At 35.2% G+C, this 20,212-nt stretch overlaps 1 protein-coding gene across 1 annotated transcript in view; it reads right to left on the bottom strand.

Annotated features, from left to right (window-relative positions):
- The window catches only part of LOC306666611 (peptidyl-prolyl cis-trans isomerase FKBP5-like), a gene marked incomplete at its 5' end in the record, with an annotated part of 51,567 nt that extends 31,556 nt beyond the window's left edge, over nucleotides 1–20,011 (bottom strand). The window contains 3 exon segments of the mRNA XM_079148798.1: nucleotides 18,130–18,274; nucleotides 19,906–19,980; nucleotides 19,982–20,011. Coding sequence (XP_079004924.1) covers nucleotides 18,130–18,274; nucleotides 19,906–19,980; nucleotides 19,982–20,011 — 250 coding nt within the window.
- Nucleotides 20,012–20,212: the final 201 nt, after the last annotated feature.

Below are 20,212 nucleotides of genomic sequence, written 5' to 3'. Positions count from 1 at the left end.
AGAAAGAAATTATGATTTTTTTTTTTTGGAAGACTATCAGAGAAGATTCCCTGCTGAGGAGGATGAAAGTAGCATCAGAGATCAAGTCTTTGAAAAGTGGTGGTAACATAATCCATGGAATGTGGCTGTGCTGCAACTGTTCCTTTCAGCCATAATAAGTGCATGTTTTCTAGGCAGAGATGGAACAAAAACAGTATAGAAAATGGCGTTTGTACTAAGGAAGCTTATAATCTAGTAGGGGAGAAAAAAAAACAATAATCATGAAACAACTAAAAAAGTATAATTGTATAAAAGGGTCCAAGAAACAAATTTTTCTAAAAATTTAGAATCAGAAAAACCTGTTTCTTCAAAAAAAAAAAAAAAAAGGTGTGTGTCCTTTTATCAAATAATAAGAATTCAGAATCCTGCTGGGTATGGTGACATGCCTGTAATCCCAGTAGCTAGAGAGGCTGAGGCAGGAGGATCTCAAGTTCAAAGCCAGCCTCAGCAACTCAGCAAGACCTTATCTCTGAACAAAATATTAAAAAGGGCCCAGGATGTGGTTCAGGTATTAAACACCCCTGGGTTCAATCCCTGGTAGTGTACACACACACACACACACACACACACACACACACGCGCGCGCATGCACAAAACGAGAATCCTTTACTTTTTTGGCAGTTCTAGGAAACTTAAAGGTTAAATGTACATAATTGCAATCTCAATATTTATAGTTTTATCACATTCATCTTTAACTATATCTTACTGTAAGTAGTTTGGGAAATGAAAGGAAACAGGTGATTTAAAAGAATAAAAATTCATACCTCTGCTATATCAATCAAAAACTTAAGTATTCGAAGTGGGATAATGTAAGCAATGAACCACAGAAGAAGTAAATTTGGAAGTTAACTTTTATCTTGGATTGAGAGAAGACTGGAGATAGGACATTAGGATAATGACACACCAGCATAAAGGTAAGTAAGTAGGAATGGACAAATACTTGTTGCTTATGATTTCAGCTTAGTCTTCATTGAATGCTAGAACTTTTCCAAATGTTACCTCCACTTATCTTAGTTAAAATTTTATATAAGTAATACCTGCCTGTTATCAATATATGAGAAAAAAATACATATATTGGTGAAAGGTCATCTGTTTCTGTAAAAAGCCACAGTTGTATTTATTTCCAGTGTATGCTATGACTTTTTTAAAAATTGAAAACACAAAAGATAGGATTCTACACATTCGATACTGAACTGCCTTTCTTCCCCCATCCTAAACTGCTTTTCATTCCGTATAGATCTTTATTTTATTCACTTATTTATATGCAATGCTGAGAATTGAACTCAGTGCCTCACACATGCGAGGCAAGTGCTCTACCACTGAGCCACAATCCCAGACTCAGTATAGATCTTCATCTTTTTCTCCATCAGTAGAGTGGACAATAAGCATTTTAAAGATTAAAAGTGGCTAGACTGAATTATCAGGTCTGCCCTTTACTAGCTGTGTGAACTTGTGCAAGTTACTTAATCTCTGTGCATCAGTTTCCTCATTTGCAAAACAGCTGACAGTTCCCTCCACATAGTTGTTATAAGAATTATTAGATAACACATGTCAAATGAATGCACACTGCTTGGCATGTGATGTTTTGTTTTTGTTTCTGTTTTTGTTAGAGAAAGGATCTTGCTATGTTGTTAAGGCTAGTCTTGAACTCTTGGGCTCAAGTGATCCTCCTGCCTCAGTCTCTCGAGTAGCTAGGTCTATAGATACATGCCACAGCAACTGGCTATAATATGTATTTAATATGGGAAAGCCAGGGCTGCCACCAGTCCACCACCACCATCATCATCATCATCATCATCACCACCACCAGTACCACCACCACAGATATAATCTCATTTGCTAATATTCTGCATAACATTACAATCTCCTACTGAGAAACATTACCAACAACTGTCCTCTGATGAGGATATTGTCCATATCTATTTATGAAGAGTATATTTTAAATATACTCCTACAACTGCAAAGTTGATATGCATCTTATATTTGATATACATTGCTCAAGTGCCTTTCCAAAATAGCTACATCAATTTATATGCCCACCATACATGGTTCTGCTGTGAAAACAATCCAGAATTCTCAGAAGAAATCTGAAGTCTGCTGACAGGTTGCTTTCCTTTCACTGATACTTTTCACTGTGCTGTGCTTTACCACTGAAAACCTCTTCTCTTCTAAATTATAACTGATATGTTAAGACAAATACCTTACAGGCGCCTTCAGGAAATCTGTACACTGGAGGATATACTACTGTGCATTTGTTGAAGACATTTGGCCAATTACTGAGAAGGAAAGACTTGTGTTATGTACACAAGGTACTATGGCTAGTGGGGAGGAGGGGTGACTAATTCTGCCTGGTCAGGTAAGGGAAGTCAGAAAAAGCCTAATTCAGAGGTGTTATCCATATTAGGCCTTAGAAGTTTGGAACACCAGCCTGCCAATTAAACCCAAAGGAGTCCCACACTAAATCAATCATTCCAGTGCCTTTGCTCTTCTTTGGAACATTAAAAAACACTGGGAACATTAAAAGTTCTTTGACACCAAGCTTCAGAAACAGATGAAACATACTGAGGAACGAGACTCAGTAACAGTATATTTCTAAAACCACCAACCTTGGGACTCTTTCTTAAAAGAATATTTCCCCCTGGTTTTTGAAAAATAATACATACTTACAGAATATGAGGAAAGTACAGGAAAGCACAGAAAATACAATAAAACCCTCAGAAATTCTGGATTATCAATTCCTTGGTTCATTTCCTTTCAATATATATGTATACTTTGCATATTAAATTTTTATACATACATTCTTAAAGCTGGGGTCATATTTTACTTGGTTTTGTAGCATTTTTCTGGAGTATTTTCTTGTAGTAGATAACATCTGAAAATAAGACTTAATAACTATATGCTTAATAACTCTAAACAAGACTTAACTATATAACTATAAACTTTTTAAACTTAAAACATATAAAGTATATTAATTCACGTGTATGTTATGGCCAAGGATGTCTTTGAGGCTTTCTAGGAACAAGAGTTTCCATATTATCTTTACTATATAAATCACACAATATATCACTTGCAATTTAAATATAAGTTTCTTTCTTTTAACATTTCATTTTTTTTACCTGCTTTTCATTTTGAAGAGGAGAAAAAAAAATCAAAAGAGAATAAGGATGTTGTTTTGGTTGGTCTCAGATGCCTGCCTTTTTGCACTAAAATTAGGTTGGATTAATTTGGGGGAATGAATATATTTCACTTGTTGCAATGTGAGTTTCTCTAAGGTGAAGGAAGCAAGACCCAAAAGACACTCATGTATGTAATCGGTATACAGAATCCTTCTGGTTAGCAGTATGTTCTAAAAGGCTATTTTGCCTGTGTTTTCCCATCACTAATTCAACAGCCATTTAAAAAACACTTTTAGCATTTTGCTTTTCAGATATTATCTACTAACAAGAAAAATGCTACAAAACCAAGTGAAATATGACCCCAGCTTTAAGAATGTATGTATAAAAATTTAATATGCAAAGTATACATATATATTGAAAGGAAATAAACCAAGGAATATTGATAATCCAGAAGTTGAGGGTTTTTATTGTATTTTCTGTGCTTTCCTATACTTTCCAGAAATTCTGTAAGTATGTATTATCATTATTAATAAATCTTTCTGAAACATTCAATCTGGTTTTTGTAGATAATTTTCTTTTTATACTAATTTCAGTGTTTTATATAATATTTAATGTTAATGTTATAATTACAAAAAGTACAACGGATATAAATAGATTTCAAACAATACTCAATGAGCCTGAGAAGGAAAAAGAACAGCCACTGACATCTGGAAACTGCTCAGACATGTATAGATAGGCCTGGGTATTATTCGAAGCTGGAATGCACTCCCAGGGAGGCCATGTTACTCTCCTGTTGAACGTAAACAATCTGACAAAACATCAATATCAGACAAGTTCACTCAGAGACAAGGATAAAATGAGACAAAACACTTCTAAATTTTGTCTAAGCCCGAACAAAAAAATAAGGTCACCTTGCACCCTACAAAATGCCAAACATCCCCCTCTCCTGGCTAATATGAGTGACTGCTGCTTCTTTACCCGTTAGAATTTTAGTCTCCCTCTACTCTAGCCCAACCTCTTTTAATAAAATTTATTAAGACACTCAAACACAGAATTACCCCACATTCTAATAGTTTCCATTAGAGAACCAAGTCCCTTAAAACTTCCCAAACTTTTTAAAAACTTCTTTCTTTCATGCTTGGTCTGCCACTAATTCCCTTGGTGTGCTATCTTCCCTGCACAAGATCTCAACTTGTTCAACTACAGCTGTGTTCCTAGTTGTCTGTGGCTGTAGGGCATGGACAAGGTTCATGCAACTGGTGGGAGCAGAATGTGGGACCACACCACAGAATGGGTTACCAGCTGTATCACTCAGGATATTCGCTAAAGAATGGAAGCATCAGTAAGTCTGGAGTTGGTTAAGCCGCTTCTACTACATGACCTTAGGCTAAATCCCTAGATACTGAATTGCCAGGGCAGAAGCACAAATATTTTAAAGACTCTTATCTTTAGGGTCTTAGCTGTAAGTAAAATACACCAAAAATGACAATGACAATTTACTTTATATTTGATCTGGACTTCAATTTTAACAGTTCAAACACAATTTGTCAATTTTAGAAGTCCTATTCCATTTGAAACAAAATACATAAATATAAAATGTAGCTACTCCTAAGTCTAAATAATGTCTATGTAACTATTGACAATTTAAAAAGTTTAGGGCTGGGGTTGTGGCTTCTGTGGTAGAATGCTTGCCTAGCATGTGTGAGGCACTGGGTTTGATTCTCAGCACCACAATATAAATACATAAAAAATAAAGGTTCATCAACAACTAAAAAATGAATAAATAAAAAATTTAAAAATAAAAAAAGTTTAAAAATGGTTGGCAGATGGTGCATTCCTGTAACCCTGGATAGTGCAGGAGGATTTCAAATTCAAGGCCTGCCCAGGCAACTTATCTATTTCAAAATTAATTTTAAAACAGTCTGGGCATGTAGCTCATGGTGGAGAGCCCTTGGGTTCAATCCCCAGTACCAGGGATTGGGGGAAGTGGGGAAGTTTGAAAGTAGACAAAGCCCAATATAAAAGCAATGCACTATACTTTGTCTTTCTATACTATATATTTATTTTGGCTTTAAAAAAAACCATATATCTCAAAACATTAATCATCTAGCACTTTCATTCATAACAAAGACCCCAGTGACTACTTTAGCACATTTTGACTATATACTTTTTTCTTTATTGACTTAAAAAAGGTTTAATTGTGATAAAATACACATAAAATTTATTATCCTAACCATTTTTATAGTGTATAGTTTATGGTTAAGCATATTCACTGTTGTATAACCAATCCCCAGAACATTTCCATCTTGTGAATCTGAAAAATTTTCTGTGATGGATGCTTACTAGTTATTTTTAGTTATACATTAGATTTTTTTTTTTTTTTTTTTTAATTGGGGTTGAATCCAGGGGCACTTAATCACCAAGCCACATCCCCAGGACTATTGATTTATTTATTATTATTATTATTGGTGCCAGGAATTGAATCCACAGGGGCTTAACCACTGAGTCATTATTATTATTATTATTATTATTATTATTATTATTGGTACCAAGTAGTGAACCCACAGGGGCTAACCACTGAGTCACATCGCCAGCCCTTTTTATTTTGAGACAGTGTTTCACTAAGTTTACTCAGGATCTCATGAAGTTGCTGAATGTTGGCATTGAACTTGTGATCCTTCTGCCTCAACTTCCCAAGTTACTGAGATTACAGGCATGTGCCACTGGGCTGAGATCCACATTTGGATTCATTTTGACATAATCATAAAAGCATAAAAACAGAATTTGCTTTAATTTGGTCCCCAGTACTTCTCCTTTCCCTCATCTCCTCTCTCCTTCATTCTCTTTCCTCTCCACTACTGATCCTTCTGGTATTTACTTACAGTTGTAGTTTTTAAAAAATTAGAACCTATGGCTATACATAAAAGTGAGATTCACTGTGGTACATTCATATGTGTCCATAGGAAAGTTAGATCAGGTTCACTCCATTGTTCTTCCCTTAACCTGTCCCTACCCCCACCCTTTAATGGGGGCAGTACTGGGAATTGAATTCGGGGGCACTCAACCACTGAGCCACATCCCCAGCCCTATTTTGTGTTTTTAAAATTTAGAGTTAGTGTTAGGGTTAGAGTTAGGGTTAGGGAGGGGGGCAAGATTGAAGGAAGGACTGTATAGAGGGAAAAGAGGGGTGGGAGGGGTGGGGGAAGGGGGGAAAAAAACAATGAATCAAACAACATTACCCTATGTAAATTTATGATTACACAAACAGTATGCCTTTACGCCATGTACAAACAGAAACATGTATCCCATTTGTTACAATTTTTAAAAAAATGAAAAAAAAAAAAAAAATAAGAATTTAGAGACAGGGTCTCAATGAGTTGCTTAGAGCCTCACCATTGCTGAGGCTGGCTTAGAGCTCTGGATCTTCCTGCATCAGTCTCCCCACTCAATGGGATTACAGGCGTGCTGCAACCACACTGGCCTCCCTCCCTTTAATTCCTTTCCTATACTCCACTGATCTTTCTTCTATTTTCATGGAATTCCTCCCAGTTCTTTTCTTCTCTATTTTGGATTAGCTTCCGCATATTAAGAAAATAATTGACCTTTGACTTTCTGGGTCTGGCTTATTTCAGTTAGCCTGATAGTCTCAAGTTCCATTCATTTACTGGCAATGCCATAATTTCATTTTATATGGCTGAGTAATACTCCATTGTATATATAGACCATATTTTCTTTATCCATTCATCTGATGACAGACATCTAAGTTGGCTATTGTGAATTGTGCTGCTGTGAACATGAATGTGGCTGCGTCCCTAGAGTACGCTGACTTTATAGCTTTTGGATCTATATCAAGGAGTAGGATAATTGGATTATATGGTGGTTACATGCCAATATTTTTTGAAGACTCTCCACACTACTTTCCATTGTGGTTGCACTAATTTGCAGTCTCACCAATAATGTATGAGTGTACCTTTTCCCTACATCCTTGCTAACATTTTTACTTGTATTCTTGATAATTGCCATTCTGACTGTTGAGAGATGAAATCTCAATGTAGTTTTTAAAAATATTTTCTTAGTTGTAGATGGATACAATACCTTTATTTATTTTTATGTGGTGCTGAGGATCGAACCCAGTGCCTCACACATGCTAGGCAAATGCTCTACTACTAAGCCCCAACCCCAGCCCTCAATGTAGTTTTGATTTGTGTTTCCCTAATTGTCAGAGATGCTGAACTTTTTTTCCATATATCTGTTGGCCATTTGTATTTCTTCTTTTAAGAAGTATCTGTTTAGCTCTTTTCCCCATTTATTAATTGGGTTGTTAGGGTTTTTTTGTGTGTTAAATTTTAAGTTCTTTATATATTCTAGATATTAATGCTCTGAGAAGCAGGTGGCAAAGATCTGCTTCCATTTGGTAGGCTCTCTTTTTATGCTCATTTCTTTTACTGTGCAGACGCTTTTTAATTTGATCCCATTCCACTTATTAGCAAATCTGAAATTTATACCCATTAAACAATTCCCATTTCCTCCTTCCATTAGTCACTGGCAACCACCATTATATTTTGTTTTTATGAATCTGACTACTCTAGATACCTCATATAAATGGAATCACAGTATTTGTCTTTTTGTGTCTGGCTTATTTCACTTGGCATAATGTCCTCAAGATTCATCCATGTTGTAGCGTGTGTCATAATCTCCTTCTATTTTAAGACTCAACGATATTCCATTGTATATATATATCATGTTTGTTTATCCATTCATCTGACAAAGGACACTTAGGTTGTTTCTACCCTTTAACTATTGTGACTAATGCTGCTATGATCATGAGTGTACAAATATCTCTTTGGGACCCTGCTTTTAATTTTCTTGGTTATGTAACCAGAAGTATAATTGGTGGATCACATGATAATTGTATTTTTAATTTTTCTTGAGGAACTGCTGCACTATCTTTCATAGAGGCTGCACCATTTTTACATTTTCAACAACAGTGTACAAGGGTTCCTGTTTCTCCATACCTTTACTAGATTTCATTTATTTGTTCATTCATTCATTCACTCACTCACTCATATACTTATTTTAGTATCCATCCTAATAGGTGTAAGGTGATATTGCATTGTGATTTGTATTTGCGTTTCCCTTATGATGGTGGGTCATTTGTATATCCCTTTTGGAGAAATATCTATTCAATTCCTTTGTCTACGTTTTTTAGTGTCTATTCAAATTCTTTGTCAATATATATATATATATTTGATACTGAGGATTGAACCTAGGGCCTCACACATGCTAGGTTAAGTACTCTACCACTGAGAACACCCTAGTCCTTTTTATTTTTTTATTTTCAGACAGGGTCTCACTAAGTTGGCTAGGCTGGTCTCAAATTTTTGATCCTCCTGCCTCACCCTCTCAAGAAGCTGGGATTACAAATGTGCGCCACTGCACCCCGCCTGCCTGTTTTTTGAATTAAAAAATGAGTTGAGTTGTAAAAGTTCTTAAGGTATTTTGGATATTAACCCCTTGTCAGGTATATGTTTATAAATATATCTCTCCCATTCTGTAGGTTGCCTTTCATTCTGCTAACGTATTCTTCAATGCACAGAAAATCTGAATTCTGACATAGCCCAATTTATCTATTTTAAAAGTTTTTGGTGTTTGTGCTTTTGTTGTCATTTCCAAGAAATTGCTGCTAAAACCAAGATCATAAAGCTTTTACTGTTTTCTTTTGGGAGTTTTATAGTTCTAGGTCTTACACTTGGTCTTTGATCTATTTTTAGTTAACTTTTGCATACTGTGTAAGGTAGTGGTCAAACTCATTCTTTTTTGATGTAAAGAATCAGGTAAAACCAATGAAAGTACTTTCTTAAAAAGTTTATTATCTGGTTTACACTTTGAGGAGGTTTAGAAAAGTTAAATATCCAGTTTCCTCAACATCATTTGTTGAACAGACTGTTCTTTCTCCCAAGGATGTTCTGGCACCTTGATGAAAGTACTGATGATAAAATGTATGTCTGCATTTGAAATACAAGAAAATTTAAAATACTACAGCATGAAAGTTGTATAGTGGTATACAGAAAAAAAGTTTAATTTTTCATAAAGGGATAGAAAAGGAGACCAGGAAAGACAAATATTATTATAAAAGATTTTCTATCAAAAACAAAGTTGGTAAATACTTAAAAAGTTAATTGTTAATAAGCTTCAAGTAATTAAAAATGCATCTGATTCATTCCTGTTCCACTTTTACTGATGGATTTCCAAGACTCAGCATCACATCAGATCTCTATTTTAACTATTTGCATATTTTACTAGCGTTTTATACATTAAAAACAGAAAATCTCTATCACCAATAAAATCAACATGGTCTTTCTTCTTTTGTAATAATTAAGGCAAGTTCTTTTTTCCTGTATATTTTTCCTCTTATGAATTTTATTTGGTCTTCTACTAAAATAGCTGTAAAAGGATTCTGACAGTCATTCTCATTCCCTACCAAAAGTACCTGATCGCAAATTGAACAAATTAATTTATGAACACTTTTAAAGTGCTCATAATTTCTTATGCTACATTCTATTTTTGCCATTTCTCTAATTCTAAGAAAACTGACCACAGGATAACTTCTCCCTATCCTTACAGCTTATAATTTAAAACAAACAGGAAAGAAAATGTATATGATGGCATTATTTGTCCCAGGACAGACATAACCATCAACTCTGCCAGGATCAACTACTATTAAATGCTTACATGAAGGCAGAAGTTCTGTTCTGATTACTTTCTATTTCCCAAAGCCCTATAGCACTATAATATTGTACTCATAAAGAAACATAGTCATGATGCAATACTGAATGTAAATGGAGTTAAGAAATTTGCTTAGCTTCCCTCAGTCTACTCTTTCTGTCTGCTTAATGTGGCTTCTCCCAGATATCAACTTAGCAACAGAAATAGGAAACATGCTTCCTCAACTGTAAAATACCAAGTAAAACCAAAGAACATACTTTTAAAAATTTTGTTATCTTTATGGTTCAAACTTTTGGGAAGAGTTAAAAAAAATTAAATATTTTCCCTTAAAATCTTTCCTTACAAATCCTATGTATCCCTAAACTGCATGTAAAAAGATGATTTATTAAGAATATTTTTATGTGGGAGTACGAATGGCACTGGAAACTTAAAAAGAGCACCTGGCTAAAACCACAAACGACCCAGTATAGGTATGTGAAAATCTAAATTGTTGGTTATTTCTTTTAGATCTCAAATCTGGGGGGGTATATAATAGGATTTTTTTGAATACAATATTTTTAGTGTAGATGGACACAATGACTTTATTTTATGTATTCATTTTTATGTGGTGCTGAGGGTCAAACCCAGTGCCTCACACATGCTAGGCATGCGCTCTATCACTGAACCACAATCCCAGTCCCGGATTTTAATCTTCAAGTTAGTCATATACCAAGAGCATAAAAAACAACTTCAATGAAGCAACTATCAGAATAAATCCATTTTTCCCCACACTCGTTTAGGGGTGAGCAGGGAGGGACTAAGATTTTAGTGTTATTGGATTTACTTATAAGAATATGAGTAGAAATAACTCTCTCTGAAATTTCTCTCTCATTTTAATGAAAATGTTTTGGCTGGGGTAGGAGGAGGAGAAAGAACAGAACTCCTTTTTATAGAAGTATATATGAAAATCCTAGGCCATTTTCATTTTAACTCTTTTTTTTTTTTTCCCTTCTTGGTACTGGGGGATTGAAACCAGGGGCACTTAACCACCCAGCTTCCCAACTTTTAAAATTTGTTTTATTTTTATTTTGAGACAAGGTTTTGCTAAGTTTCTTAGGGCCTCACTAAGTTACTGAGAGCTGGCTTTGAACTTTCGATTTTCCTGCCTCAGTCTCCCAAGCCTCTGGGATTATAGGCATGTACCACTGCACCCAGCTCATTTTAACTCCTTTTTAACTGAGTTATGGAAGTAGTGTAAGGAATTCAGAACGTGTAAAAATTCAGTCAAGAAAACCCAGTGATGCATCTCTTCATCTTAATTTCTATAACATATTCCATAGTGATAATATTCAGTTCACTTGGACTTATTCATTTTTTTGTCTTTCCTAACTTCCTAGAGGTAAAAAAGATGGCTAAGCACTGTTTCAAAATGCCTGTATGCATGCATAATAATCAGTTAGGACCCAGACTGTTATAACACAGTTCTTATCAGTCAAGAAACCCAAACTCTAACAATATTAATAAACACCTGGTGCTCGCTTTGGCAGCACATATACTAAAATTGGAACGATACAGAGAAGATTAGCATGGCCCCTACGCAAGGACGACACGCAAATTCGTGAAGCATTCCATATTTTAAAGAAGAACAGAAACAGCACCAAAAGTAGTAGAAGACAGGAAATAGTTAAACTCAGAGCTGAAATCAATGAAATTGAAACAAAAGAAACAATACAAAAAATTGACAAAATAAATAGTTGGTTCTTCGAAAAAATAAACAAAATTGATAAACCTTTAGCCACACTAACAAAGAGAAGACGAGAGAAAACCCAAATCACTAAAATTCGGAATGAACAAGGAAATATCACAACAGACACGACTGAAATACAAAACATAATTAGAAGCTATTTTGAAAATCTATACTCCAACAAATAGAAAATTTCGAAGACATCAACAGGTTTCTAGAGACATATGAATTGCCTAAACTGAACGAGGAGGACATAAACAATTTAAATAGGACCAATTTCAAGTACTGAAATAGAAGAAGTCATCAAAAGCCTACCAACAAAGAAAAGTCCGGGACCCAGATGGGTTCTCAGCTGGAGTTCTACAAAACCTTTAAAGAAGAGCTCATTCCAATACTTCTCAAAGTATTCCATAAAATAGAAGAGGAGGGAACCCTCCCAAACTCATTCTATGAAGCCAATATCACACTGATACCTAAACCAGACAGACACTCATCAAGGAAAGAAAATTTCAGACCAATATCCTTAATGAACATCGACGCAAAAATTCTCAACAAAATTTTAGCAAATCGCCATACAAAAACATATTAAAAAGATAGTGCACCATGATCAAGTGGGTTTCATCCAGGGATGCAAGGTTGGTTCAACATCAGGGAAATCAATAAATGTCATTCACCATATTAATAGACTTAAAGTCAAGAATCACATGATTATTTCAATAGATGCAGAAAAAAATTTGATAAAATACAGCACCCCTTCATGCTCAAAACACTAGAAAAAATAGGGATAGTGGGAACATTCCTTAACATTGTAAAGGCCATTATGCTAAGCGCATGGCTAATATCTTCTAAATGGTGAAAAACTGAAAGCATTCCCCCTAAAAACTGGAACAAGGCAGGGATGCCCTCTTTCACCACTTCTATTCAACATCGTTCATTGAGACTCTGGCCAGAGCAATTATGACAAACCAAAAGAAATTAAAGGGATACGAATTGGAAAAGAAGAAACTCAAACTATCCCTATTTCTGATGAGATGATTATCTATTAGAGGAAACCTGGGAAAGTCCACCCAGAAAACTCTTAGAACTCTTAAGTGAATTCATAAAGTAGCAAGGTTACAAGATCATAGCCCAATACAGCCAAACGCATTTTATACGAAGTGGATGAATCTTCAAGAAGAGAATTATGAAAACTACCCCATAATTCAAAATATGCCTCGAAAAAAATAAAATACTTGGGAATCAAATCCTCACAAAAAGAGGGTGAAGATCCTCTACAATGAGCAACTATACAACAATAAAGAAAGAAATAAGTAAAACACCTTAGAAAGAATGGGAAAGAATCTTCATGTTCTTGGATCGGAAGAATTAATTATTGTCAAAATGGCCATACTACCTAAAGTGCTATATAGATTCAATGCAATTCCAATTAAAATCCCAATGACGTACCTTACAGAAATAGAGCAAGCAATTATGAAATTCATCTGGAAGAATAAGAAACCCAGAATAGCTAAAGCAACTCCTTAGCAGGAAGAGTGAAAACAGGGGGGTATTGCAATACCAGATCTTCAAGTCTACTACAAAGCAATAGTAACAAAAACGGCATGGTATTGGTACCAAAATAGACAGGTAGATCAATGGTACAGAATAGAGGACATGGACACAAACCCAAATAAATACAATTTTCTCATACTAGACAAAGGTGCCAAAAATATGCAATGGAGAAAAGATAGCCTCTTCAACAAATGGTGCTGGGAGAATTGGAAATCCATATGCAACAGAAGAAACTAAACCCATATCTCTCACCATGCTGAAACTAAACTCAAAATGGATTAAGGACCTCGGAATCACACAGAGACCCTGCAGATTATAGAAGAAAAAGTAGGTCCAAATCTTCACCTTGTTGGTCTAGGATCAGACTTCCTTAACAGGACTCCCATAGCACAAGAAATAAAAGCTAGAATCAACCACTGGGATAGATTCAAACTAAAAAGCTTTCTCTCAGCAAAGGAAACTATCAGCAATGCGAAGAGAGAGCCTACAGAGTGGGAGAATATCTTTGCCAATCATACTTCAGATAGAGCACTAATCTCCAGAATCTATAAAGAACTCAAAAACTCTACTCCAAGAATTCAATAATCCAGTCGACAAATGGGCTAAGGAAATGAATAGACACTTCACAGAAGAAGATCTACAAGCAATCAACAAACATATGGAAAAATGCTCAACATCTCTAGTAATAAGAGAAATGCAAATCAAAACCACCCTAAGATTCCATCTCACCCCAATTAGAATGGCGATTATCAAGAATACGAGCAACAACAGGTGTTGGCGAGGATGTGGGGAGAAAGGTACACTCATACATTGCTGGTGGGACTGCAAATTAGTGCAGCCACTCTGGAAAGCAGTGTGGAGATTCCTTAGAAAACTTGGAATGGACCCACCATTTGACCCAGCTATCCCACTCCTTGGCCTATACCCAAAGGACTTAAAATCAGCATACTACAGAGATACAGCCACATCAATGTTCATAGCTGCTCAATTCACAATAGCCAGACTGTGGAACCAACCTAGATGCCCTTCAATTGATGAGTGGATAAAGAAACTGTGGTATATATATACAATGGAATATTACTCAGCCATAAAGAATGATAAAATTATGGCATTTGCAGGCAAATGGATGAAATTGGAGAATATCATGTTAAGTGAGATAAGCCAATCTCAAAAGCCAAAGGACGAATGATATCGCTAATAAGTGGAGGATGACACATAATGGGGGGGAGGGAAGGGTTAGTGTTAGGGTTAGAGTTAGGGGTTAGGGAGGGGGGGCAAGTATGGAGGAAGGAACTACTGTATAGAGGGTAAAGAGGGGTGGGAGGGATGGGGGGAAGGGAAAAAATAACAGAATGAATCAACAACATTACTCTATGTAAATTTATGATTACACAAATGGTATGCCTTTACGCCATGTATAAACAGAGAAACAACATGTATCCCATTTGTTTACAATAAAAAAAAAGATGGAAAAATTAATAACACCTGAGTGCTTATTATGTGCTAGACTGAATGCTAAGCAATGGTATGCATTATCTTACTTAATCTCAACATCGTAAAGTAATATATTTAATGGCGTGCAATAATAGCACACACAATTATCCTCACTTATGAGGAAAGTAAAAAATTTAAAGATGGTAGAGAAAAAGCAATGAAGATGTACTACATGTAAGTATAGTTCAAATTTGTATATCTATCTATAATGGTGTAAGATCTGGAGCATCTCCTAAAGACTTACGTGTGGGTTGGTCCCCAAGTGCGGCAATGTTCAAATGTAGGGCTTTTGGGAGGTGACTGGATCATGAGGGCTCTAATCTTACCAGTGAGATTTTTCTAGTAGTGGATGAGAAGATGGCCCTGGAAGGGTATTTCTCATTCCTGGTGAGTGCACACTCTCCCCATCCCCCTACCCCTGACCTCTGTTTCCTAGCCACCACGAGGTGAACAGACTTCCTCTGCCATGCTCTCCTGCCATGATGCTTTGCCTCACCTTAGGCCCAAAGCAGTGAAGTCAGTCAACCATGAATTCTCTGAAACCATGAGTCAAAACAAATTTTCCTTTAAGTTGTTTATGTCAGGTATTTTGACCACAGTAACAAAAAGCTGTCTAGCCTACTACCTTATGATAGGTGTCTTTCTTAATGTGATTTTTACAGACCAGCTCTTATAATTCTATTTAAAACACATTGTGTTATAAAGGGTTATAAGATGTATATTGTTCTTTCTTACTATTTCTAATGAGTACAAATAAGCCACTTAACAGTTTTCTCTAAAGGTCTGTTACTGAGTAGGTGTTTGTCTTTATGACTTTGTGCCTACGTTCTTTACAGAAAATGTAAGAATGGAATCATAGACTCTTAAGTGCTCTACAGATTCCTTTTTATAGGAGCAGGGAAGGTTAGGTGGTGGTTACTCATGCTATCTTACTACAGGAAACAGAAGACAGGAACCCCACTTCCTAAAATCCAGCTGGATGTTCCTCCCATAAATCATAGTGTCTCTACACAGGTGTGTCATTGGTATGAAATCAACTGAAAGTTGACTATTTTTTTCTTTCAACTTATATTTTTTAAAAAGAACTCAGGAAATCTTTTCACTCTGCTCAAAATTCTAGGAAACATGAAAGACTCATTCTCTATAGTATTTTACTGAGAAAAATCTGGGTAGAGAAGGCGGCAGCATAAATTCTCAGCAATTCTTAATTCTACTTGCCAAGATAACTGCTAGAGATGACTGTTATCTTAAACCTTCAGTTTCCTCAAGATAGAAATTCTAAAATCTGAGTAATGATTTGGGTAACAGTAAGAACAAGGAGATCTAATGAGGCTGGCCACTCTGAGATTATCCAAATCAAATAATGAGGCAACAGCCATTCTGGTAGCACAGAAGGTTCACTCTCTAAATCACCAAAAAATGAAAAAAGTAACTGTCATAATTATCTGCTATGTCAAGAGAGAGACTCTATTTGATTTTGATTGCTACCTTATTCAAACACAAATTAATATCATATAAGCCATTATCTCACTAAGGACCCAAAAGGAGAAGAGGACAGTGGCACAGCTAGCACAAAAGTTCGGAAAGAGCACAGGTGGGCAAGGAACACATGTCACCATGACATGATGACAATAGGTGCCAGGGAAGGAGAGTGGCGGCGAGGAAGAAAGACTATTGCTTGCTATTTCCTTTCCCAAATCTATGTTAGATTAGCAATTCCACTATCAACAGAATTATAAAGAGAAAGGAATTATAGTCAGCTCTGAGCCATGGATGGTGAAAAGGAAGGATTACCCCTTTAAATCGCCTCACACTTAATCTAGAAATGAACTAGACATGCCTGTGGCAGACAAAAAGAAAAGACATTATAATTCAGCCACTAACGTCCCATAAGTCACATGGTCCACAAATTAAATTTAATGTATAGGCTATTATTCTTACAAGATTAAAAGAAATAATACCAAACAATCGACATTTTAAAATATTTGAAAAGAAATTGGTAAACATATTGATTATTGAAAACAAACGTTCTTAATCAAACTGAGAATTAATATTGGGGCAGGGGTGTACAGCACAGTGGTAGAATGTATGTAGAAGGCCCTAGGTTCTATCCCCACACTAAAATATAAAATAAATAAGTAAGTTGAAGACTAAAAAGAACTTTTGTTTATATGACACATTTATTGATCAATATTAAAATTAAGTTATTCAATAATTAATTTTAAAATAACCCCATGTTAACATAAATCACTTAATTGTATAAAAATAACTATATTTTCCAAAACAAAACAAAATTAGTAAGAAGAGTAGCACAATGTAAAATGTATCTCACTTAAGAGCTGAATTCTAATATCTACTTCTGCATTCATCTGTTATAATTTTAGTTGAAGAATATGAAAAAAGTCCAAACTTACAAAGAAATAGCTAAAAGATAGGAGTGCTTTAATAACCTTTTCAGATAATTATCAATATAACCATCTGATACTATGTTAAAAGTAGACATGCGGTAAGTTTCTTAACAGTTAATCACAATGTGGAACCTAAAAGCATACCGGTGAACTTTTCATACAGTCTTACACCAAAATCCACTGGGTTTAGCTTGTACTTTAAAGGAATTATTTATCTACACATGACCTTTACATCTTGCACTGATCATTGGGAAAATACTGTTTTACTGAGTTATATAGGCCTTTCAAATTATAATACACTTCATTGTATAATAGTAAAAAAAAAAAAATCACATTCATTAACACCCAGTGATCTCATCAGAATTGTCTTAAGTTTCAGAAAGTTGTAAAGCTCACGGTAGTAGACACAAATTTTTCAAAACAATAATTCAATGGCAGCAAGCACTATCAGTTCTTTTCCTTAAAGTGACAGGCTCGCTTCATTCATTTTCAGGAAAATATCTGCCAAAATACTGAATAATCAAGTCTGAACAACCACAGTTTGCTCTTTCAAGTGAAAATGACGTTTCATAAAAGTCAGTCAGCTCACAAGTACTCTTCCTTTAGACCACCAGAGTCTTCAATGGCACCAGTGCTCTGTGCATGCTTTCCTGTCACAGAGTAGTGAAACCATGTGAAACCCTCTGAATTTAGTAAAATTAGTAACTTTTACTGATTTATCAAGGACATTTCAAAGTTGAAATTAGCTTTTTTCCCCCTAGGTAATGGTGAATGAGAGGTAGTAAAAATAATGTCACCGCCTCTACGTTAAGACACCAGCAATTTTTACCACTGCACGCTCTGTCTCAGTACAAATGTCAACACATTAAAAGGAAACTAACATCTTAGCATTGTTATGAAAATAACTGTCATTATGTAATGACCCCTGAAAAGGACCTCAGGGACACCCGGGAATCCACGGACCATATTCCTGCTCTAAAGTATCCTCTTTTGGCAAGGATAGGTTCCACTGCTCCTACTTAACACAGATAGTAATAAATCTAATCAAAACAACTCAAAAACACCCTCTTACCTTTGCCAAGACTAAAAACAAATGGTTCATTTCTATCATGACTGGAATCAAACTTCTTTCCGTTTGACAGTTTTCCTTTGTAGTGGACATAAACTTTGTCACCAATCATTGGTGTTTCCTCACTCTTCCCCACTCTTTTGACAATCTAGAAAAAATGAACATCAAGAAACAGGAAGTTTTTACTTATAATTAGAGAATTAAAATATAACAGTCCATTCCATGCCACCCACGCAGATTTGCAAATATACTCTTAATCTGTTCATATTTCTTTCAATAACCCTTCCTATTAGAAAACTATCTTTTTTAAGGATACAATCTTTTATGTCATATTTAATTTATTGCTGATCACACTATTGCTTCAGAAGCATTAACCAATAACTCTTGCTTATTGTTTAAAGTCCCATACTTCTTACATTTAAATCTCTTAAAATATAGACTAGATAGTTCATATACAAACCAAATTAGACCAAAATGACTGGTGGATTTTCAAAAACAATCAATAAAAAATCTAAAACATAGTTTCAAAGGTGTGATTTTATTTGCTTCCCTCTTTTGCTAAAAACATTAGCTTCTGATTAGATTCTGGTACTTTGGTTTAATTTCAGAAAGCCCAAATCCTGATATAACAGGCTATACTTCTCATTATTTGAAAAGTATTTAATGTGTAAAAAAAAAATCAGTACCACTGCACAGTTTGATATGACACTGAATAACTGTTTTCTAGTAAAGGAAATGCCCCCCCCCCCCAAAAAAAAGCTTCAAGATGAAAAATATTAGCTATCATAAAATCCAGTATATTTACTTTCTTCTTGGCAGAGCAATCTCCTAATGAAGTTGGTCAGATCTTGGGAAAAAAATCCAATAAAACAAGTGGTGATGTAATTTATTCTGTCAATCATCTAGACAAATTAACTATTCTTAGTAGATAACAGACGGTTAGTAGCTAACTAACGGATAAACATCTTTTTGGACAAGAGTTTTTATTTATAGAATTAAATTATTTGCTTTTAAATTGTTTGAAATGTGTCCTCCTGAACCCTGCCCCACATAAGCACTGTGAACTTCTGTTCCACAACTTTTCCTAGCTCAAATGTCTTTTTTTTTTTTTTTTTTTTTTTTTGTGGTGCTGGGAATCGAACCCACAGCCTTGTGATTGCCAGGCAAGCACTTGACCGACTGAGCTTTCTCCCCAGTCCCTCAAATGTCATCTTTAAAGGAAAAAAAAATTAATGCCATTCTAGGACTTCAAAAGAAAAAAAAAAAAAAAAGTTTAAAAAATTAATCTAAAAGAAACCACACAATATTCTAGAAGTGCTCCTGTTCATGAATTGTGTACGGAATCTGGGAGCCTATGCTCAGGTATCAGGAGGAATTTGCACCTAAAGGACTAAAAAGAAACAATTGGGCCTATAAGATGAATGCCTAGGTTTCTGCAATCAATTGAACTTGTGCCTAAGTCTGGAGTTGCTTTAACGATCTTAATCTAATATTAATTTATGTAAAAAAAATGTAAACCTACTTTTTATCTTCCAGACAGTACTGACTTTCCAAAACTTGCCTTGGTCATTTATTTTAAAATGTATAATAATTAATAATAAAGATTACTGTAAGAAAAGCTAAGTACACAGTTATGAAAATAAAATAAGAATCTATTTAGCCTGTTTAGCACTCCACAAGCCTTGATAAACATTTTTCACCCTCCCCACAAAAATAGTTTTGTAAACAATCTTTCCAGATAAAAGATTTCCCTGTATGTATTCACCTTTGTTGCCTCACCTTTAATACTCCTCTGTCTTTTTTGGAGGTAATATCTTCTCCTTGTTCAGCAACAGTGGCTGCTGGGCTTTTCTCCATTGTTCTTGGCACCTTCATCAGTAGTCATTGTCTTTTCTAAGTAGAAACCCTGCCAAGAAGAAACATTTTAGATAGGGAAAAAATTACTTCTTTATGCATCTGAAATGTCCCTGGGAACTGAGATTTCCTAGACTTAAGATTTACTTAGGGCCAGTAAGGTTAGACACCGAAAACAAAAACAAAAGCATTTGCTATGAGCATATATTGATATCATCAGGCATGTAAATAC

This window comes from Sciurus vulgaris, assembly GCF_902686455.1.
Source record: "Sciurus vulgaris genome assembly, chromosome: 7".
Classification (NCBI taxonomy): domain Eukaryota; kingdom Metazoa; phylum Chordata; class Mammalia; order Rodentia; family Sciuridae; genus Sciurus; species Sciurus vulgaris.
This window is presented reverse-complemented; position numbering and strand designations above follow the sequence as displayed.